Source organism: Thunnus albacares, chromosome 13 (genome assembly GCF_914725855.1).
Source record: "Thunnus albacares chromosome 13, fThuAlb1.1, whole genome shotgun sequence".
Taxonomy (NCBI): Eukaryota; Metazoa; Chordata; class Actinopteri; order Scombriformes; family Scombridae; genus Thunnus; species Thunnus albacares.
Genome location: NC_058118.1, coordinates 3,690,381 through 3,709,234, shown reverse-complemented (window position 1 = coordinate 3,709,234; position 18,854 = coordinate 3,690,381). Strand labels below are relative to the sequence as shown.

Genomic DNA, 18,854 nt, shown 5'->3' with positions numbered 1-18,854 from the left:
GTAAGACAACACATAGGCTAATGAATGGTTTGCAGCCACACTGAGACAGAATTAGGTAGACTTCATCATATCAGCTTTCAGACCCTCACACATGCACTTCTCATGTGTGTGTGTAGGGGGGGGCGGGGGGGGCACCATAACCCAGACTCCATTTAAAAATCTAGCCTTTTAGTGTTTTCCTCGTTTGACGGTCAACGTCAATAACTAAAAATACATAATTGATAACCTGTCACGACTAGACACAGTCTCCATCATCTGATCCCCAAGCAACACGAACAGAATAACATATTCATATAAAACTTTCAGTATTAGTTATTGTGTTTGGTAGGAGTTGGTGTAGAGCCGAACAAGAACAAAAGATAAAACATTACTGAAATACTGCTTTTATGTGTATGCTGGAAGAGGGGCGCAGAACTAAGGCAAAGCAGCGTTAAATTGACCCATTTTTCAATGAGGTTCTGCATACAATTATCTCACCACACAGTCTGCCGGGGGATTAGCCAACTCCATGCAAGCCATGACTAGCTGATTAAACGTTACTGTCGCTTTGACCAATACCCCCTTCTCTCTCTCTCTTTCTCTCTCACACACACACACTCTCTCTCTCTCTCTCTCTCTCTCTCACACACACACACACACACACACACAATGCACACATGCCCGCCGTCTAACATTAGCAGATTTCACTGTCTGGCCACTAAACACCAGCTACAACTCTACATAACGTTAACTAGCAAAGTGATGCAAAATAAGGCAAAGCACACGTCACTAGCATGCAACATAAATGTGCTAAGTTAAAGCTCGTGTACCTGTGTTTTTGTGGTCGAGGCTGTGGTCGCTGACCACCGTTGGTTGGTTGGGGAGATGAGCTTAGCTTTCGCTGTCTCCGTCTGGCGCTTCACCCCTGTTAAAGTCCCTCCTCATCACAGCTTAACCCAGCAGACTCAGACACGTCAGGCAGAAAGTATTTGAGAATATTTTTCAATCACTCTCCAAACTGAAGGTAAACGCGCCAACGGTTGCACTCACAGTTAGGTTAACCCCAAACAAAAAGGCTCCCCCGGGACAGCGAGGCTGGCGGGCAGCGTTCAGTCAGTCGCTTTTGCTGTTCAGGGGAATAAAGACTACTATCTTCCCCCAAACTATTCTTTGCCTTTCGAAACAAAAGCCGGACTACATTCGCCTTTCACCGGACTCACGGACGCTATTTCCAGGTTAAAACTTGTCTAGAGGTTCTCCTCCGTGTGCAACTCAATGGAGAGGACACCTCGGAGTGGAGACTGGCTGCCGGAGCAGAGGAGCAGCGCTATCTGTGTGCTGCCTTCAAGGACTGTCGGAAATGTTCAACATGAGTGATTCACACAACGGGGAGAAGAGGGCGAGAAAATAAGCACTTCGCTATCATATTTCAGTTGCCAAGAAGTGGTGGTTTACGGACGCGTCTGTCTGTGAATTAAAATGGTTGAGACTATTAAAGTTGCATGATAAATCGTGTTCTTCTTCGCTCTTTATTATTAGTCTTTTTGTTCTTGCGGTTTTTGGATGCATCTACTCATTTTTGCGGACAGACACATCAATCCAATTTTCACATATGAGGCATATGTGTGTCATGGTTGCTATTTTCTTTTTGGTATCTGTTACAGCTATTGAGATATGAATTTTTTACTGTAATATTTCATTTGAATGGCCGTCTATGGGAGAGCGCATATTCATTAATATATCAAATACCATATGTATTAAAGTACTCATACCTGGTACACAGGTGCCCCATGGACATGTGCTCAACATATTAAAGCACGTACTCAATAGAGCCACCATGTTGTCAGTTATTAAGCATTTTACATTGTGGCTAATAATTCATGATCCGTGAAGCATTGAGGAAACATTTTTGTACAATGGATTCCTTGGATGAAGCTGATTCGACCGATATAGGCCACGCCCATTTGTGCCTTTAAAATTTTTCCGCCATTTTGGATTTTGTGGTAAACACATTTGTTGCTTCTTTTGTCACATATTTCATTGAATCTTCACCAAATTTGGTACATCCCATTTTTAGATGACCCCAAACAAAACTTATGAGTTTGTTTTTTTGACATTGCTTACCTGTCTATAATTGGTTACCACAAATTTAAAGGCACGGCCTGATGCACTTAATGGGTAGTAAATCTTCAAATGGTAAATGGGACTGCAACCAATTTTGTAAATGTTGTACATACAACCACACTGCACAAGTGTGACGCATTTGATACAATTGTACAAACAGGTGGCGTTACAGTAACAATATAACATGATATTGCTATAATTCCGTTGTGTTTTACGAAATGAATCTTGGTACACAAGTTCTCCTTGTGCATGTGCTGGACATTTTGAAGCATGACATTAATAGCCCCACCCTGTGTCCATTAATAAATCACCACCATATCTCTTGAACGCATCATTTAATTACCACTGGTTTTGGGTGGTATCTTCAGGTGTGAATCACCAACTCTTTTTGCTGGGACTCTTTCAGAAGCTGGGCCAGCAAGCAGCAGCAGCAGACGCAGCAATCACACATTTTCTTCAGGAAATGCAAATATTCTTTTTAATTTAGTATTGCTTAGATAGCCTATCTGAGGAGCATTTTTCTCCCTTTCGTACTGCTGCTGCTGCTGCAAGATAATTTTAAAAATAAGTTAATTTTTAAAATAATCAGGGTATCCGTTTAGTCATAGCCAGCTAAAACAAAGAAAAACAAATGGTTTTGTAGTTTATGAAATATCTAAGCAAATCTGGCTGGTGCTTTTTTACTAATGATTGAAAAATATACAAATAAATTGCAAAACCAGAGCTGAGAGAGATGCCAGTTGAGGTTGTGCCTCCATAAAAATGAAGTGAAATGAAATTAACATTATGTACTTTTGTCCCTAAATATAGATTATTGTGACACAGTGGTCTGTCTGTAGCTGAAGTCTACTCGAAAACTCTGATTTGTCAGTTAATAAGAGTCAATTCAATTAATCTGAATATAGAGTTGGATGACTAAGAGCTTTCTCAGTCATATAACTGGCCAATAAGTGTGCACATGCAGCAATTTTACCAGTAACACGATAGGCTAATATGCAATGACTGGCCACTGATTTAGCGGGTGCTAACAAACATCTTTAATGCAAATTAAATACATCACCCAGACTATAAAAACAAACAGAGCAGTTTCTGTGTTTAACTAAGTAAAAACATGAGAGTTAGATGAAGCTTTTATTTGTGTTGAGATTGTCAGTAACCAGGCACACACAGCACAGATCAAGCATGTGTAGTCATAGAGCTAGCCATGCAAAGGCCTTGTTGCATATGTATGAATGCTACTCTTCTCAGGCTTAGCGGCCAAGAGCTGTGGACTTCAAATCTGGCTGCCCAAGGGCACATTATACCGCCTGGAGAGCCTTAGAGAGAGGAAAGGTGTGAGTTTTAATGAATCAAAGTGCAGCAAAGAGTCTATCTTTGTTATAGAAGGCTGATCACCAATATAACAGGGCTTCCATCTGCAGCACAGCAAAATGGGGAACACTTAATTAAAGTGTCTGGGATAGGCAGGGGTCAAATTACTGCTTCCGAGGTCAAGAATTTCAAGTGAGACTCTTGGTTTTCTTTACAAACCAGTAGTGAGGGCATCTCAGAGTCTTTTCTCATGGCAAGCCAGTAAAGTGTTTAACATAGTTTTATAATATAGAGCACAAATTCACTGTGTGTCAGTCAAAATTTGCAAATCATTTTGGCATAAAAACTACACAGGAAAAGTGTCAAGTAACCCAGACAAATTGTTCAATCAATCAATCAAACTTTATTTGTATAGCGCATTTTCTACTGGTTAGTGTGACTGACAAGCTGATAATAAAACAGAACAAATATGAGCAATAAAACAATTTGAGACCAATGCCAACAAGAAATAAAAATGATGAAAGTGTGATAATAGACAAACAAGATTGTTAAACAAGAGTAAAATGGATAGACGATAAGATAACAAATACAATAGATAAGAGGGAATAAAGAATTTTGAAACATGAATACAATAAAAATAAATAATGGCCATAAAACATTCTAATCTAAAGCCAGACCTGGGAGGTAGGTTTTAAGTTCAGGTTTAAAATATCAGCACTTCCAGCTGCTTTCAGATCCTTAGGCAGACTGTTCCAGCAGAGCATAAAAATTAAAAGCTGCCTCACCAAATGTTTTTGTCTTGCACTTTGGAACAACTAAAGGACTCGTGCCAGAGGACCTGAAGGGCCGTACTGGTTCACACAAGTAGAAGACATGTAGGCTGATGCAAGACCTTGAAGTGCTTCAAAACTAGTCAAAGGAATTGAAAAATGAACACAAAACTGACAAGCAACCAAAGTATGGACTTTGAAATAGGTATGATGTGTCCTAGTCAGCTTGAGAAACTGTGTTACATGTTAGTGTGTTATGAAATGTTGTGAGTGATGTTATAGTCACAGATTTGAGAGGTCAGGGGATTTTGAGCTGTTTTAGCTTAACAAATGTACTCAAGTGCAAAATGAGGATGATGAGAAATGTGGGCAGTTCTCTCTCAACAGGTCCAGCAACAAGACTATCTGTCATCTGTACACGCAGATGCTGCAAAAAGCTGGTGTGATGTTCTGAGAGCAATGTGCTTCCCCTCAGAGGATTCAAAGACAGATCTGAGTACCTTTCGGCCTCAATTTCAGTTCACCAGACAGTGTCACTCACACATCTCTCTTCTACAGTGTCAGTGCTCTCAACTACAAACCTCACATCTTTTGTCTTTATCATAGTGTAGCCACAGTGTCCCCAGTGTTCTCCTAGCCGGCAACACTAAACCAAAGCTGCTCTTATGTTTGAAACATAGCTGTATCTCTCTAAAAGCAGAAATATTTGTCACTGAACAGAGGCTGTTCCACGTAAACTAATCTACAACAGAGGCGCATGAAATAATCAAAATCCATATTTGAGAATGTCCAGTGATCAGAAGCAAGCCGTTCATGCAAGATGTTCCCAATTATCATTGATCTCAAACAGTGCTGCAAAGAGGAACAATCTACAACACGTTTTAGTTGTTGTGCAGGTCTGTTAATGAGCCACAGGAAATGTAAACTTTACATGCATGCTATTTGTCAATTTTTATATATGTCTTTCGAAGATTATAACCTCATTTTGCCAGGTGAAATACAGTTAGGTAGGCAGGACTTAAAGTAATTCTATGTGGCTAGAAAATAGTTAAACTGGCTGGTGAGGTAGTTTCCCCCAGAAAGATGGAGGATCAGTAAAATCTCTCATTATTCCAGGGAGCTACTATAGGAGAATGTAAGGAAGCGAGGAGGGAATTTAAACCTCATCTCCCAGACATGTTTTAGTCCACTGTCCAGCTTACAGGCTTCAGTGACAAACCCACTCAGCCCAGAGATAAAAGAGAAGAACCTTAACTTTCAGCCTGAAGAGACGTCTGCCAGCCACCAGTAAAGGATTTCTGCATTTTCATGTCTGAGTTCAGTCTTTCATCAACAAAACACCTGGAGTCACTAACAACCTCTGCATGTGCATTGATCTGTTTATTAGTGTCCTGTACCAGATTGTGCCTTAAAGGGGCTCACAAGACACTAGACAGCAACAACAACCTGACAGATCATAATATACAGTTCCACAAGTACAAAATCACAGAAACGTCCTGTTATGACAAAAACAAAATTCTCCCCATTAAAGAGTCAACTCATCATATCACCATAAGACAACAAAATATTTCTTCAACTAACGTTTTTCATGCAGATGATTCCTCGTGTCACTGTGTAACACAAAATGAAATTCATCCTCAACAACGCAGAGATCAGAAGAATACATTAACTCTGCTCTTCAGGAATACCTTTCTATCTGGCAGCAGTAAAGTACCAGTTTTTAACTGAGCACACAGGGACCTCTGCCCTCTCCGTAAATTAAATTCTATATATGGTTCTGTGTGGTAATCTGCTTTGATTTGAGCATAGTTTCTAAGCCTTAGCCTTATTCCAGATCTCCCCCTTCCATTGTCCCTTATGAATCTTTAGTAGTTTTTCTTTGACTGTATTTATATTACACTGCAAATGACTCATGATATTAAAATGTAAATCAGAAACAGAAAAATATTGCAGCCACTTCTCCTGACCAAGGATAATTGTCTTCTCTGCCCCAGTTAAAGATCTTTTTGGTCAGCATTTCCTTTGGCAATTGAAGACGTTGGTTCCACAGCTCCACTGTTTCACATCTCTGCTTCACAGGACATGACTCCCATCCCATGTGCCCTTCAGCAGCCCTCTTTGTACCCGAAGAAAGCCCTTCATGGCTCCACTCTAGACAGCATTACAGTCAGAGGCATCCTTAAACCCCCCCCCCCTCCACTCCTGCAGCATGATATAAAACTGAGCACTGAATGATAAAGTTTTGAAAAGGATGAAAAACTAAGGTCAGGACACAATTTCATTCCTTCCATTGCAACCTTGTGCATGTTCATCTATTTCATAATTTTCCATACAAACATACACTAACAGACTTTGACTCAGTCATTAACATCTATTGTCATAAAAGACAATGCAAATACAGCACAGTGTACTTTGTACAGTTTATACATTTATACAGGTTGAGTCAGTCACATGTCATAATGGCATGAGTCATATTTCAATAAGCATGCACTACATAATCAAGTTAAATAGCTACACTGCATATTATTCACTCATTTTAATAGACATACCACATCTAAGTTAATTGCTCCTCTGGCAGCTCAAAGACGTGTTTTCATTAAATGTGTTAATCTTCACAGCAAAGATTATTACAAAGAGATAATCATTTGGATATTATGATCCATGTGAGGACTAAAAATGTAGACTAAAGAAATTTTGATTTGGGAGAAGAGCCATTTTCAACTGCTTCACACACTGCTGGATTCAATCTATTTCAAAGATGGTGCAGCATATTACTGTAATTGCTCATGGATTTTTTTTTCAGCCCTGTCTGTCAAACACAAGCAATGTCACCACCAGATAATGCAACCTTCACTCTGTATTCATTCAGGAACTTTTTTATTTTTAGCACCAATGTTTTTTTTTTTTTTTTTTTTTACATGGCAGACACTCCCTCTAGATATGGAGAGGGCACATTCATCCCATAATACCATGCCACAATACCACTCCTATGGAATTTGTTCAGCTGCTTTCAGTTATTTGAAAGTTTGAGCTGTCTGCACACCACAGAGAAGATTTCCCCCCTGTACTGACAAGTTTCTGTAATATTTCAGAGGCCAAAAAATCTGTTTTGCACTCATGTATTTCCTTTAGGATCTCTATAGCATATATTTTTTACTTATAATCTGTTACCCTTTAATTCATGCAGATTAAACCTTCATTTACACAAAGTATTTCCTGCCCAGGAGAAGTGGTTTGTAGAGAAACTTGATGCAAACCTGCCCTCTAGTGACGACATATACTTAATACAATGAGTTATTCTGGGGATTTACCTAAAACAGTCATGATGCATCTAAACTCCCATTTCCACCTTATGCACTGATCAAACAGTACATCTGAAGCCACAGCTCGTACAAGTCTGATTCAATTCAGTAAAAATGTTAGTCAAATATTTATGATCTTGACATTTCAGTGTGAAAAATATGACAACAATGTGATTGCATCCATGTCATGTTAGAGAGCACTGACAAGTCCAGTGACTGAAACAAAGACCCTCAGAAAGCTTGAAATTCACTTTGTGCAGATCAGCATCACACAATGAAAACAGAGAGGACGTGTTTCTCAGTTACTCCCTTTTAATTCAAAGTAAAACATGAATATAAAATGATTAAAATCAACATTTATAGACAGGAAGATAAAATATGACATTAACATAAACAAAAAAAAGAGGAGGTTGCATTTACATTGTGCATTTATACTGTACATTTCATCATTCTTTCCTATTTTAATCTCATTTTACTCTCCGTTACACACTGGGTTAGTTTAGCTACTGTTTGTCTGTACCAGTACTGGTAAATATTAAAATCACAGCCACATAAAAGAACAACAACAACAAAAAAAAAACATTTACTGTTATTATACTCCAAAGTTGCTTTGGGTTTCTTGAATGGTACTTTTTCTAGACAGATTTAAGTGTTATTGTATCAATGGAGGTAACTGCCAAATTAAAGGAGTGATGCAGGGAAATAATGTAAAGAACGAGTACATTCTATACATTTTAATGCAAATAAAGTTCAAATAGAGACTGTAGAGCTTACAAGGCAGTGTTTTTTTTACAAGGAAGAAGAAGAAGGAACACTGGCGTTCCTTCAGTCAAGCTCCATGAATCTAAACAAAAGTGTCTTGTTGGCTCAAATCATCAACATGTTAGTCTGGTGTTTCCTGTATTTTAGCAGTTACCTGAACAGCAGTCTGGTGACAATAGACATGTTGCTTTAGCGCAACAACAGCATTCTAAAAAATAACTGTAAAGAAATGTACAGTGCTGTTGGAAAGTTTGTGAACCCTTTAGAGTGTTCTCTATTTCTACATAAATACGACCTAAAACATGATCAGATTTCTATGCAAGTTCTAAAACTAGATAAAGAGACATCAATCAAACAAATGAGACAAAAACCTCACACCTGTTTGTTTATTTATTGAGGAAAATGATCCAATGTTACATATTTGTGCGTGGCAAAAGTATGTGAACCTCTAGGATTATCACTTTATTTGAAGGCGAAATTAGAGTCGGGTGTTTTAATCAATGGGATGACAATCAAGTGTGAGTCTGGGAGGCCCTGCCTTATTTAAAGAAGAGAAATCTGGGTCTTCACTGTCAAACTCTAAGCTTCACAACACAGGTCTGTGGAAGTGTGTCATGGCTCAAACAAAGGAGATTTCTGAGGACCTTAGAAGAAGAGTTGTTGATGCTCACCAAGCTGGAAAGTGTTGCAAAACTATTTGGAAAGAGTTTAAAGGGTAACATCTAGGAAACTAAAGGTCTCTCTTGCAGTGGCTACAGTCAATGTTCATGAGTCCACCATTAGAAGAACATTGAACATCAATGGTGTGCATGGCAGAGTTGCAAGGATAAACCCAACTACTCTCCAAAAAAGAGCATTGCTGCCATCTATGGTTTGCTCAAGACCACATGGACAAGCCAGAAGGTGATTGGAAAAATATTCTGTGGATGGATGAGACCAAAATTGAACTTTTTGGCTTGAATGAGAAGCGTTCTGTTTGGCGAAACACTGCATTCCAGCATAAGAACCTTATCTTATCTGTGAAACATGGTGGTGGTAGTATCATGGTTTGGGCTGCTTTGCTGCCTTTGGACCAGGACGACTTGCAATCATTGATGGAACTATGAGGTCTGAATTGTAGCAGCAATTTCTACAGGAAAATGTCAAAGTATCCATCTGTGAACTGAAGCTCAACAGAAAATGTATCATGCAGTAAGACAACGACCCTAAACACACAAGTCGTTCTACCAAAGAATGGTTAGAGCAGAAGAAATTTAATGTTTTGGAATGGCCGAGTCAAAGTCCTTAATCTTATAGAAATGCTGTGGAAGGACCTGAAGCGGGCAGTTCATGCAGGAAGCCCACCAACATCCCTGAGTTGAGACTGTTGTATCAGGAGGAATGAGCTAAAATTCCTCCAAACCAATGTGCAGAACTCATAAACAGTTACCAGAAATGCTTGGTTATTGCTGTAAAAAGGGGGTCACACCAGTTACTGAAAACAACGCTTCACATACTCTTGCCTCCCACAAATATGTAAGATTGGATCATTTTCCTCAAAAAATAAATGAATAAGTATAATGTTTTCATCTCATTTGTTTAATTGGGTTCACTTTATCTAGTTTTAAGACTTGTGGTAATATCTGATTACATCTTAGGTCATATTTATTGCAGAAATAGAGAAAATTCTAAAGGGTTCACAAACTTTCAAGCAGCACTGTATGTAATATAAAGATGTCAAAAAATTGAATATGATACACAGTGATAGAGTAAGCTTGTGGAGCATAAAGTTGCAGGCTAGGGCGATGTGAGGACAGCAAGCTGAGTGCTGGGGTTCAGTTTCAGTGCATCACACTTTGTAGTGTGCTCTTTTTCAGCATGGAAAAAAAAAGATATTTTAGAACAGGAGACAAAATAAAAAGAAGCAATGGCACAGGAACGTAATTATCCACTCAACCTGATTATACTTGATTAGAAAATATACTGAGTTTGGATCCTTCAGTTTTTTAACTTTTACTAAGGTCTCAATATGACTCTTAAAAAGTGTTTGTTAGACATTACCCTAAAAGTACCAAAACATTATTGAAATCATTTTTTACTTCATAAAAGCGACTGTAGCAAATTAACTGATGAGCACAGTCTAGATAGGAAGGAAGGGCGTAGCAGTGCACTGGCGATTGTTCCCTTGTATTGCACTGAAACATTTTGGCAATAAACCCATAGGCACAAAGCTAACTAACCAACCGGGCAGCGAGTCCCAGCCGCCTACAGACTATGAACTGGCAGGACTCACAAGCATCTATGTCGGCTTAGTCACTAAACACAGGTGTAATACTGTCTATATTGGATTTGAAGTGATGCCTGGGGATAGTGGAGTTTGATTTATACTCTGCTCCTGAACCCTGCCATGAGTCCACTTCATGAACAGCACTGAGAACAGAATAAGCAGATAATAGTGCAAATAAGAAAGCAGGGCGTCCATCTGTCAAAGACTGGCAACTGGAACAAAAACATCTCACAGTGCTCACAAGTAGAGCTGAAACTAAAACTTACTTTCATTATCCATTAATTATGCTGATAATTTTCACTGTTAATCGATTAATCATTTGGTCTGTAAAATATTAGACAATAGTGAAAAATAATGACTTCAATTTCCTGAAGGTCAAACAGCTTGTTTTGTCGTTCAATCAGTCCAAACACAACATATTCACACAACACAAAGCAAAACCTCAAAATTGAAAAGATGAAACCAGATGAAAATTTAGCATTTTTTCTTGACAAAAAAAAAAAAAAATTAAAATGATGAATCAATTATGACAATAGATTATTTTTCTGGCGACTGACTAACAGATGAATGGTTTCAGCTCTACTCATAAGTGCCACGTCTGTTTTAGCAGCAGTGGCTGACACCCAACCACAACCAGCTGATGCATCTAACATGTTCAGTGCAGTCTGTTCAAAAATAAATACTCTATAAGCGTGCCTATTTCTGATGAAAGCCTTGGAATGTATGAAAATATTCGAAGCATTGTCTTATACAAATACGCAGCCTTTCATGTAGAGCATTTCACTGAAGAAATGGTGTTCTTCTGTTTAATATGTAAGAGACACTGCTTGTTGTTGTTTTTTTTAATCAAGAGGCAACTTTTTTTTTTTTTTTAATTAAATCCAAATGTTAAGAGCCATTTCTGAGCTGAGGGCATGGCGGCAAAGTTATTTTAAATGTCACCTTCCTGTGAGGAGACATAGAGAAATGTACTGTAAGGAGCTATTGTTTACCCACTCTAGAAACCTACTGTACGACTACAGTTTCTGCACAGCGCAAATCTTCCAGCTGAATAAGTAGTTTGGAGGAAAGATCATGTTCATGTTAGAAATACATACTGTACATTCATACACACAAGTGAATTCAAGATATTGGTCAAACAGTATTTGCAAATGATATTTAAGTGCATCTAATGGGTGAAGTTTGCCCCACTAAACTGTATAACAAATGCCAAAAAAAAAAGGAAGTTAAGCACTTAAAAGTCAATTTTGTGCATTTTTTTTTTTTTTGTGACAAAGAAACTAGCCGACACTGTCTAACCAGTCTTAATGTGGTAAACTCCACCCGGCTGGTACTTCAAGATGGTTAAAACAAACACTCAGAATTACTTGCAAGTACACTGAGCCTGGTCTGACTGTTTGTTCCCTTGACACACACACACACACACACGCACACACATACTGTCATATTTCAAAGCCTCTCTCATTGTCTCTCACACACAAACACACACACATCCTGAAAAACACTGCAGCGCATTCTATCTTGATGCAAACAGATAATATTCACATTCAGAATTTGCTGACAATTTCTGCACTGTCTTCGCTCGGACACTCACTAACACCGGGGTGGAGCGCGTGTGTGTCGGGCTTTAGCTGTCGTCTTCCTCGGTCTGGGTCCTCTCTGGGTTGGAGGAGCCCTCGAAGCGCTGGGAGGCGATGACTGCTTGGTGAGACATACTCTTCCTCACTATGTCACCTTTCCTCCACAGGGTGATCTCCTGCAACGTCATACAAGACTTATTATATACATGATGGTATTAAAGGACTGTGCCTCGCATCTACCCTGCTAGGAGCTGTGACTGTGACTTGTTTGAAGCCAATCATGGTCCAGTATGAAGTGATGTCATTTTCTGAACTTACGGGACTGTTCTACCTGTTTTTTGATTTATTTGATGGATATAATGACTTAGTCATTATATCCACATTACTGATGATTATTAATCAAAAATCTCATTGTGTAAATATTTCATGAAAGTCCTCCCTATAATATTGTTGCAAAATCAATATAGAGGTATTTGGTCAAAAATATTGTGATATTTGATTTTGTCCATATTGTCCAGCTCTATCTTGTGTCCAGCAGTGAAACTTTTAAAATGAACAATAATTCATATAGCATATTCATGGATTCTATATTATTTCATTATAGTATAGGGAGAAGGAGGAGATGTAGTTTTTAATAACATTATCTTTTAATCAATTTCGTCTACTAAATGTCAAAAAATTCAGTGAAAGTAAAAAACTATCATCTTCACAATATCTCAAGACTCAATGTTGTGGCATCTTCCAATGTCTTGTTTTGTTCAACCAGCCACCAGTAAAACCCAAAGATATTTCATTTACTATGATAGAAAACAGAGAAAAGAGAAATGACTGAAGTGAATAGTCCATTATCAAAATAGTTAATTTTTTGTTTATCATCTAATCTTTGCAGCTCTAGTTAGAATGAATGTGCATCTCAGGCTGATGAATTGATAAATCATAATAAAACTATTCTTGTAAATGGTCTTGTAATCGTCTTGTTGAATGTACTGAAAACAGTTTATTCAACAGAATAAAGTGGCACTTCAGTATATTAGTATTGCACTTCCAGAAGAAAAGAAGAGTCATAACTGAAGCAGAGGCCGACATATCCTGATTTTTAGTCTTGCTGGATCCTTCATTTCCCATAATGCAAATCCATAGTCTTTCTTTAGACCTCCCACTTCTTTCAAACCCCACATCTCCAGTTTGTGTTGCAGGCCTTCTGTTATAAGCTTTCATATCAATCAACTTTTGAAAACTCCCTTCAGACTCACAGAGGACATTATACAACTGTTTTCTGTTAAGAAATGAAGCACCAACAGCTGGAGCAGTCACACTCCTTGTGTTGGTGAACAGATCACTTCCGAGCCGACGTGAGGCCATACAGCAGCATGTGTGTACCTGCTGTTTGAAGTAGCGTCTTTCCTCCTCGTCTATGAGGACCAGGTTGAGGTAGTACCGCACCGAGAACTTCTTGTTAATGTCCCTCATGGTGGGCGTCATCTCGTAGCCTGCTAGAAACAGCCTGATGGGGATGGACTCTCCTGTAGAACAAGTCACAAGCAGATGTAGTCGCAACAGAAACACAGCTGATTACCAACTGCAGACAGTAAGACCTTTATTATTACCTCTGACCGGTGCACCGTCCATGATTTCATACTTCGCCATGGTGTCGTTCTCGTGGTAGACGTTCGGCCCCGTGCCGGTTGTCTCCCGCTTGATGATGTCAATCTCCATGTGTTTGATTTTAATCCTCACCAGCAGAAAGTAAATCTTTCCTACTATCACATCTTTTAGGTGATACCTGCAAGCAAATAGCATCATCTGTCAAACACTCTCTCCTGCTTTTGGGCAGTAAAATTTGTCTGACACTTAATTTTTAAACAAGTACAGTTCAGATTAAAGAGAAGAAGTTATTTTAATGGATTATTGTACAAACAAAATCATACTTGGACTTGTTGTACTCAAACTCTATGTGTAGACAGTCCTCGATCCCCACTTCCATCTTGATGGAGGAGTTGATGTCAGGGTAGGTGCTGAGTGTGTGAACCACTATGTCCAGCTCTTTGTTGATGTCATTCAGTCTCCGGCTTACTGTGGCCCTCAGGAAGTAGCTGGAAGCAAACGCAGAAAATGAGCTCATCAGATCATATGGCTGTGAAACAGCCAGGGAGTGTCCCTGATAGGCTGTACTGCTCAAAACAATTCTGTACTACTATGAAATAAAAAGTGTATCGTGTAATAATTCACACCGAGCACACAGTAGCAGCTCACCGTAACTTGACATTCTGGCCAGTGTAAGACTCGTAGGGTTTCTCCACATGCGTGAACTCGAAGTCAAACGTCTGTGACTGTGTGAGCTCCCCTGGTCGAGCCAAGTCTTTCACAAGAGACACAAACTCGTGGTGGTTTCCTCTGTCATAGTAAAGCTCTGGAAAAGACACATTAATAGCATCAGACAGCTGCAGAGGAGCACTTTTATTCATTCTATCCTTCAATGCTGACAGCTGCAACCAGCCAAGATTTGATCTGAAGACAGAGGAGAACTCAAACCCATAGACTATATCAAGTCTTTACAGTGTTTTATGATGGAGTGACATCATAATTCATCCACTACAGCTCTAAACATTATAACATGTTAATTATTTCAGTTACTTTTTTTAACATGGCCACCTCTCAGGCTGCCCTTTCACCCATCTACGCCCCTCCTAATTCAAAGTACCTCTTCTAATTCAGAGACAGAGAAAGGTTAACTCAATAATAGGGAAAGGAAGGTTGCAATGATAATTCAATTTTTTAAATGCATTTATGCTGTTAGTGTTTGGCAAGGACACAGTAAGAGAAATTCCTTTCTGTTGCTGCTAAATGTGTCTTTTAAAGGACCAGTGTGTAATATTTAGTGGCATCTAGCAGTGAGGAGAGCCTACGCTGGCTGTGAAACTTGTGAAAAATGCAAAATGTCCTCTCTAGAGCCAGTGTTTGATTTGTCTGTTCTGGGCTACCGTAGAAACATGGCAATGCAACATGGCGGCCTCCACAGAAGAGGACCTGCTCATTCTAAGGTAACAAAAACACAGCTCTTATTTTAATTAAAAACACACTTATGAATATTATATTCCATTTCTGCCAAGTCTGTTACACTAAATTCTACACACTGCACCTTTAACCTTTGCTAGACAGACTGCATTCCTGAAAAAAAAGAAATAGAGAAGCATGTATCCTTGAAAGGATGCAAAAGCAGTGTGGCTGTAGTTATCTTGTATTAATCAGCTGTTAGACTTAACACACTGTGACCTTTGTGCAATTAGTTGCAGATTTCAAATAGAACTTTTGCTGAAAGTGAAAGTTCACCATGTAAAGGAGACCTTGTCCTCTAAGAACACACAATGTGACTTTGTAAGACTTATGACACTGTAACAAAATCAGAGCATGTATTATTACATTTATTTTTAACTGATTGTACATGATGCAACCTGAATTATTGTGGTAGAAGAAGTATTCAGATCCTTTACTGAAGTTAATGTAGGTATACAACAAAAAATAATCTGTAAAAGTCCTGCATTCAAAATCTTACTCAAGTAAAAGTAGAGAAGGATTATCAGCAAACTGCACTTAAAGTACAATCAGAGTAGTATAAAAATACACTATTAGTGTTAAAAATAAATAGAAATAGACAGACTGTTTATTGTCTCTACAACAATATTGGAGCCTCTCAGCCACACGAATAAACAGCATCAGGGAAGTTTAATAACTTCGAATGAGTTCTTATTTAACATTAGTCTCTGTGTGAAGACCATCAGTCAGACTGAGAGTGACAGCAGGTTCTGATACCGTCTTTACAGTTTTAATACTGGACCTACCTTTTTCGGTATATATTTAGTTTGTGTCTTTCGGTTCCTCAAGCTGTATTTATGCTACTTGATGTTGCAACAGACTGATTCACCCTCATTCTGACAGACTGATTCAGAATGAGGGTGTATCAGTTCTCCAGTGGAGTCTTGTCTTTATGATAGTGATACGGCAAAGGTCAGTTTATGGCACCAGTTGTGATGGACCATAATCTAACAGAATGCTTTCACAGTGTAGGCAGTACAATAACATGGCTCTCCACCTCTGAAGACCTACAACCATGATGTGATTGTTTCACACAGTAATTACAGAGTGATGAGAAAAGATGGCTGACATATGTTGCTACACACACTTCATTACTGATAACCATAATAACTACCGTACATGCATGTGTTTACTTGTTGATTCAGTTTCTATCTGCAGACATGATGGATGTATTGTGAGGACAAGGGGGACACTGAGGCTCCATGTTTCTAAATGCTGATTATGTTCTGCATAATCATTTGTAATGTTCAGTTTGCTGAGAGCACAAAAGCAACTTTTATCTTCAACCTCCAACTAATTACAATCATGTGTAACTGCAGCCCTGGACTTCCATCTGTTAACTACTTGTTATATGACAGTAACTGCTACTTCAGAGCAACATTTTTTAAAAAAAAAATTAAGGGTGAAAGGTCAACCAGATATCCAGCCAATGGCTGATGTGTCAGCTGATGTGTTAGCTCCGCACTCATATCTGTCACGAGACCTGACACTTCAAACTGACACTTGTTACGACATTACAGTGGTGTGTTGTGGACTGCTGTGAACTTTAAGTGGTTGAACATGCTACGTATTAATATAAACTGAATAAACTCCACCGTGTAGCTAGCTTCCCAACACCTCCTGCCAGACTTTGGCTGCTTCTCTCGGCGGGCTGAGAGTGAACCGCAGGCCCGCCAGCTGCTCACCTATCTGGCCGATAAACTCGATCTTGATGCCGTTGTGCTCCAGCCTCTTTCCCGGGTACTTGAGCGTAACGTTGACCTTTCCCGACACCGTTTCACCGTCGTAAAAGAGGAAATATTTGTCCTTCCTGCCATCTTCGCTTTTATGCTCAGCTTTCTTTCTCGTTTCGGCGTCATTCAGAACTATATCGATGTCCGCACTTTGACCAAAACCGAAGAAGCTCATGGCTGCTCGTCAGTAAACCTCCGTCACCGGAACCTGCGGGAAAATGCGCCTCCGCTTCTCTAAAGCAGCACGCTGTAGTTTCTCCTGGTTTCACTGTGAGATGTCCAGTGCAAACCGTGCAAACTGCTTCCCAGATTATTGAATATTTCGAGTTACAACCGGTTGACTGCGCATGCGTCCACAGTCATGTGAAGCAAAACTGTATTTATCAAACGAGTTTTTTCTTTTCATTATCTTTTTTTATTTGTTTTACTTTTGATATACATCATACTTTCAGTGCTAAACTAAAACAACGATGTGGTTTATTATAACTTTCATGTCCTGATATTGTTACTACATGTCTGCGATTTTACGGCGCAGTATCAACAGGCGGAACAACCACGGCTGTGTCTGGGGCTTTGCTGCCCGGAGTTCAGTCTGTCAGGTGCTGTAGGCTGCATGTGATCCACATTTATACTTCAGCAGGGGTTCACAACCTTCTCACCGGTATCCCCTTAACTCAAATGAGGCAATGTCTACCTGTGACCCCCACACTACAAGCTGTGGCCTTAATGTGGAGTTATGAGCAGTTCAACTGAGTCATTTTTCTTTCTCAGATTGTTTCATTTTTAGAAACCCAAAGAGGTGAAAGTATCCCATAAAAAGCAAAAATTTATTTTAAAAAAAATTAACGAGATGAAGGCAGAGTCTGATTAGAAGATGATTCTTATCCTCAAAAATATCATCTACAGCTTACAGCACAAGCTCAATAAGTACTCAGAAGTGACTTACAGAAGACAGACACTATGTGCTTCTGCAATGAGCCAGACAGGATGTCATACACTGTAAAAATAATATGCCTTGACATAAATAAAGATTATAGGTTGTTATGAGCTATTAGGTCGTTAAGATGAACCAAACTTTTGTGTTCTGTAGTTGTGGAGTTTATTACATGTTAAGTGAATCAGACTTCTCTATGGTGTAAAATCCTAATATACTGTAATATTAAACCAACCTGTCTTTAATCATGAACTCAAGTGTAAGTAGATCACTTTATCAGTTTCATGTCAGGTCACCTTAAATGTTTATCACATGCAGAATTTATAATCATGAGTTCCATTTTGTAACTTGAAATGATTTGACTGGAATAAATGCCCAACTGATTGTTCTCTGAATTCTTTAAATAATGTTGTTTAGAATTAATATATAAAAATTTAATTGAAATTTCAAAATTTCAAATTTCTAACAAAAGTGAAAATTCAAAGTTAGATCAACTTTGAGAAAAAACTCAAGACATTAAGTTAAATTGTCTGACTTTGTGACTTCAGTGTATTAATGTTCCTGGAGGTCTTCTGTTTCTGAGTGTGTAAATTCAGTTTAGGATAGATGAAGACTTCATACATCCACTGCTGCAATACACTGCACTTGAATTGAAACCATTGTTACTGTGTATAATGACTTCAGTACATGTGGAGAAACATCATGAATTTATCATATTTTCAAGATCCAATATTTTATTTTTATCTCAACACACTGAGTGATGATGACAACACTTGGCAGCATGTTGTACTAGTTTTAAACACAAGAGGTCAGGAGTGCACAGTTTTCTTCATTTAAGCTCTATTAAGTTCATTGTGGTGATTTAACTATTGTGGAAAGGTCACAATGGAAATAAATGCATCTGTTTACCAACACTAACATTTAAGTCATTAATTATTTACCCTGCATTTACTTTAGCTCACAGTCTTTCTAGTGAGAGAGAGAAACACACAGTTGTGTG

At 38.7% G+C, this 18,854-nt stretch overlaps 2 protein-coding genes across 4 annotated transcripts in view; both read right to left on the bottom strand.

Annotated features, from left to right (window-relative positions):
* The window catches only part of arhgap32b (Rho GTPase activating protein 32b), a 108,231-nt gene extending 106,781 nt beyond the window's left edge, over positions 1 to 1,450 (bottom strand). Inside the window, exon 1 of one of the 2 annotated variants that reach the window (XM_044370739.1) lies at positions 810 to 1,450. The gene's annotated coding sequence lies outside the window, so the exon portion shown is untranslated. The remainder of the gene's footprint in view (positions 1 to 809) is intronic. The other variant, XM_044370740.1, reaches the window with a different exon arrangement.
* A 9,158-nt stretch (positions 1,451 to 10,608) lies between these two features.
* On the bottom strand, positions 10,609 to 17,238 carry vps26bl (vacuolar protein sorting 26 homolog B, like). Of its 2 annotated transcripts, XM_044371562.1 has the most exons (7): positions 16,873 to 17,238; positions 14,348 to 14,504; positions 14,023 to 14,187; positions 13,702 to 13,877; positions 13,475 to 13,617; positions 12,109 to 12,270; positions 10,609 to 10,657 (listed from the first exon to the last, which is right to left on the bottom strand). In XM_044371562.1, exons 1-6 carry the CDS (start codon positions 17,093 to 17,095, stop codon positions 12,142 to 12,144), a joined length of 993 nt encoding a protein of 330 aa, XP_044227497.1. In that variant the 5' UTR covers positions 17,096 to 17,238; the 3' UTR covers positions 10,609 to 10,657; positions 12,109 to 12,141. The 2 variants fall into 2 exon arrangements, with proteins under 2 accessions (XP_044227497.1, XP_044227496.1); XM_044371561.1 differs by having other exon boundaries at positions 10,609 to 12,270.
* Between the last annotated feature and the right edge of the window lie 1,616 nt (positions 17,239 to 18,854).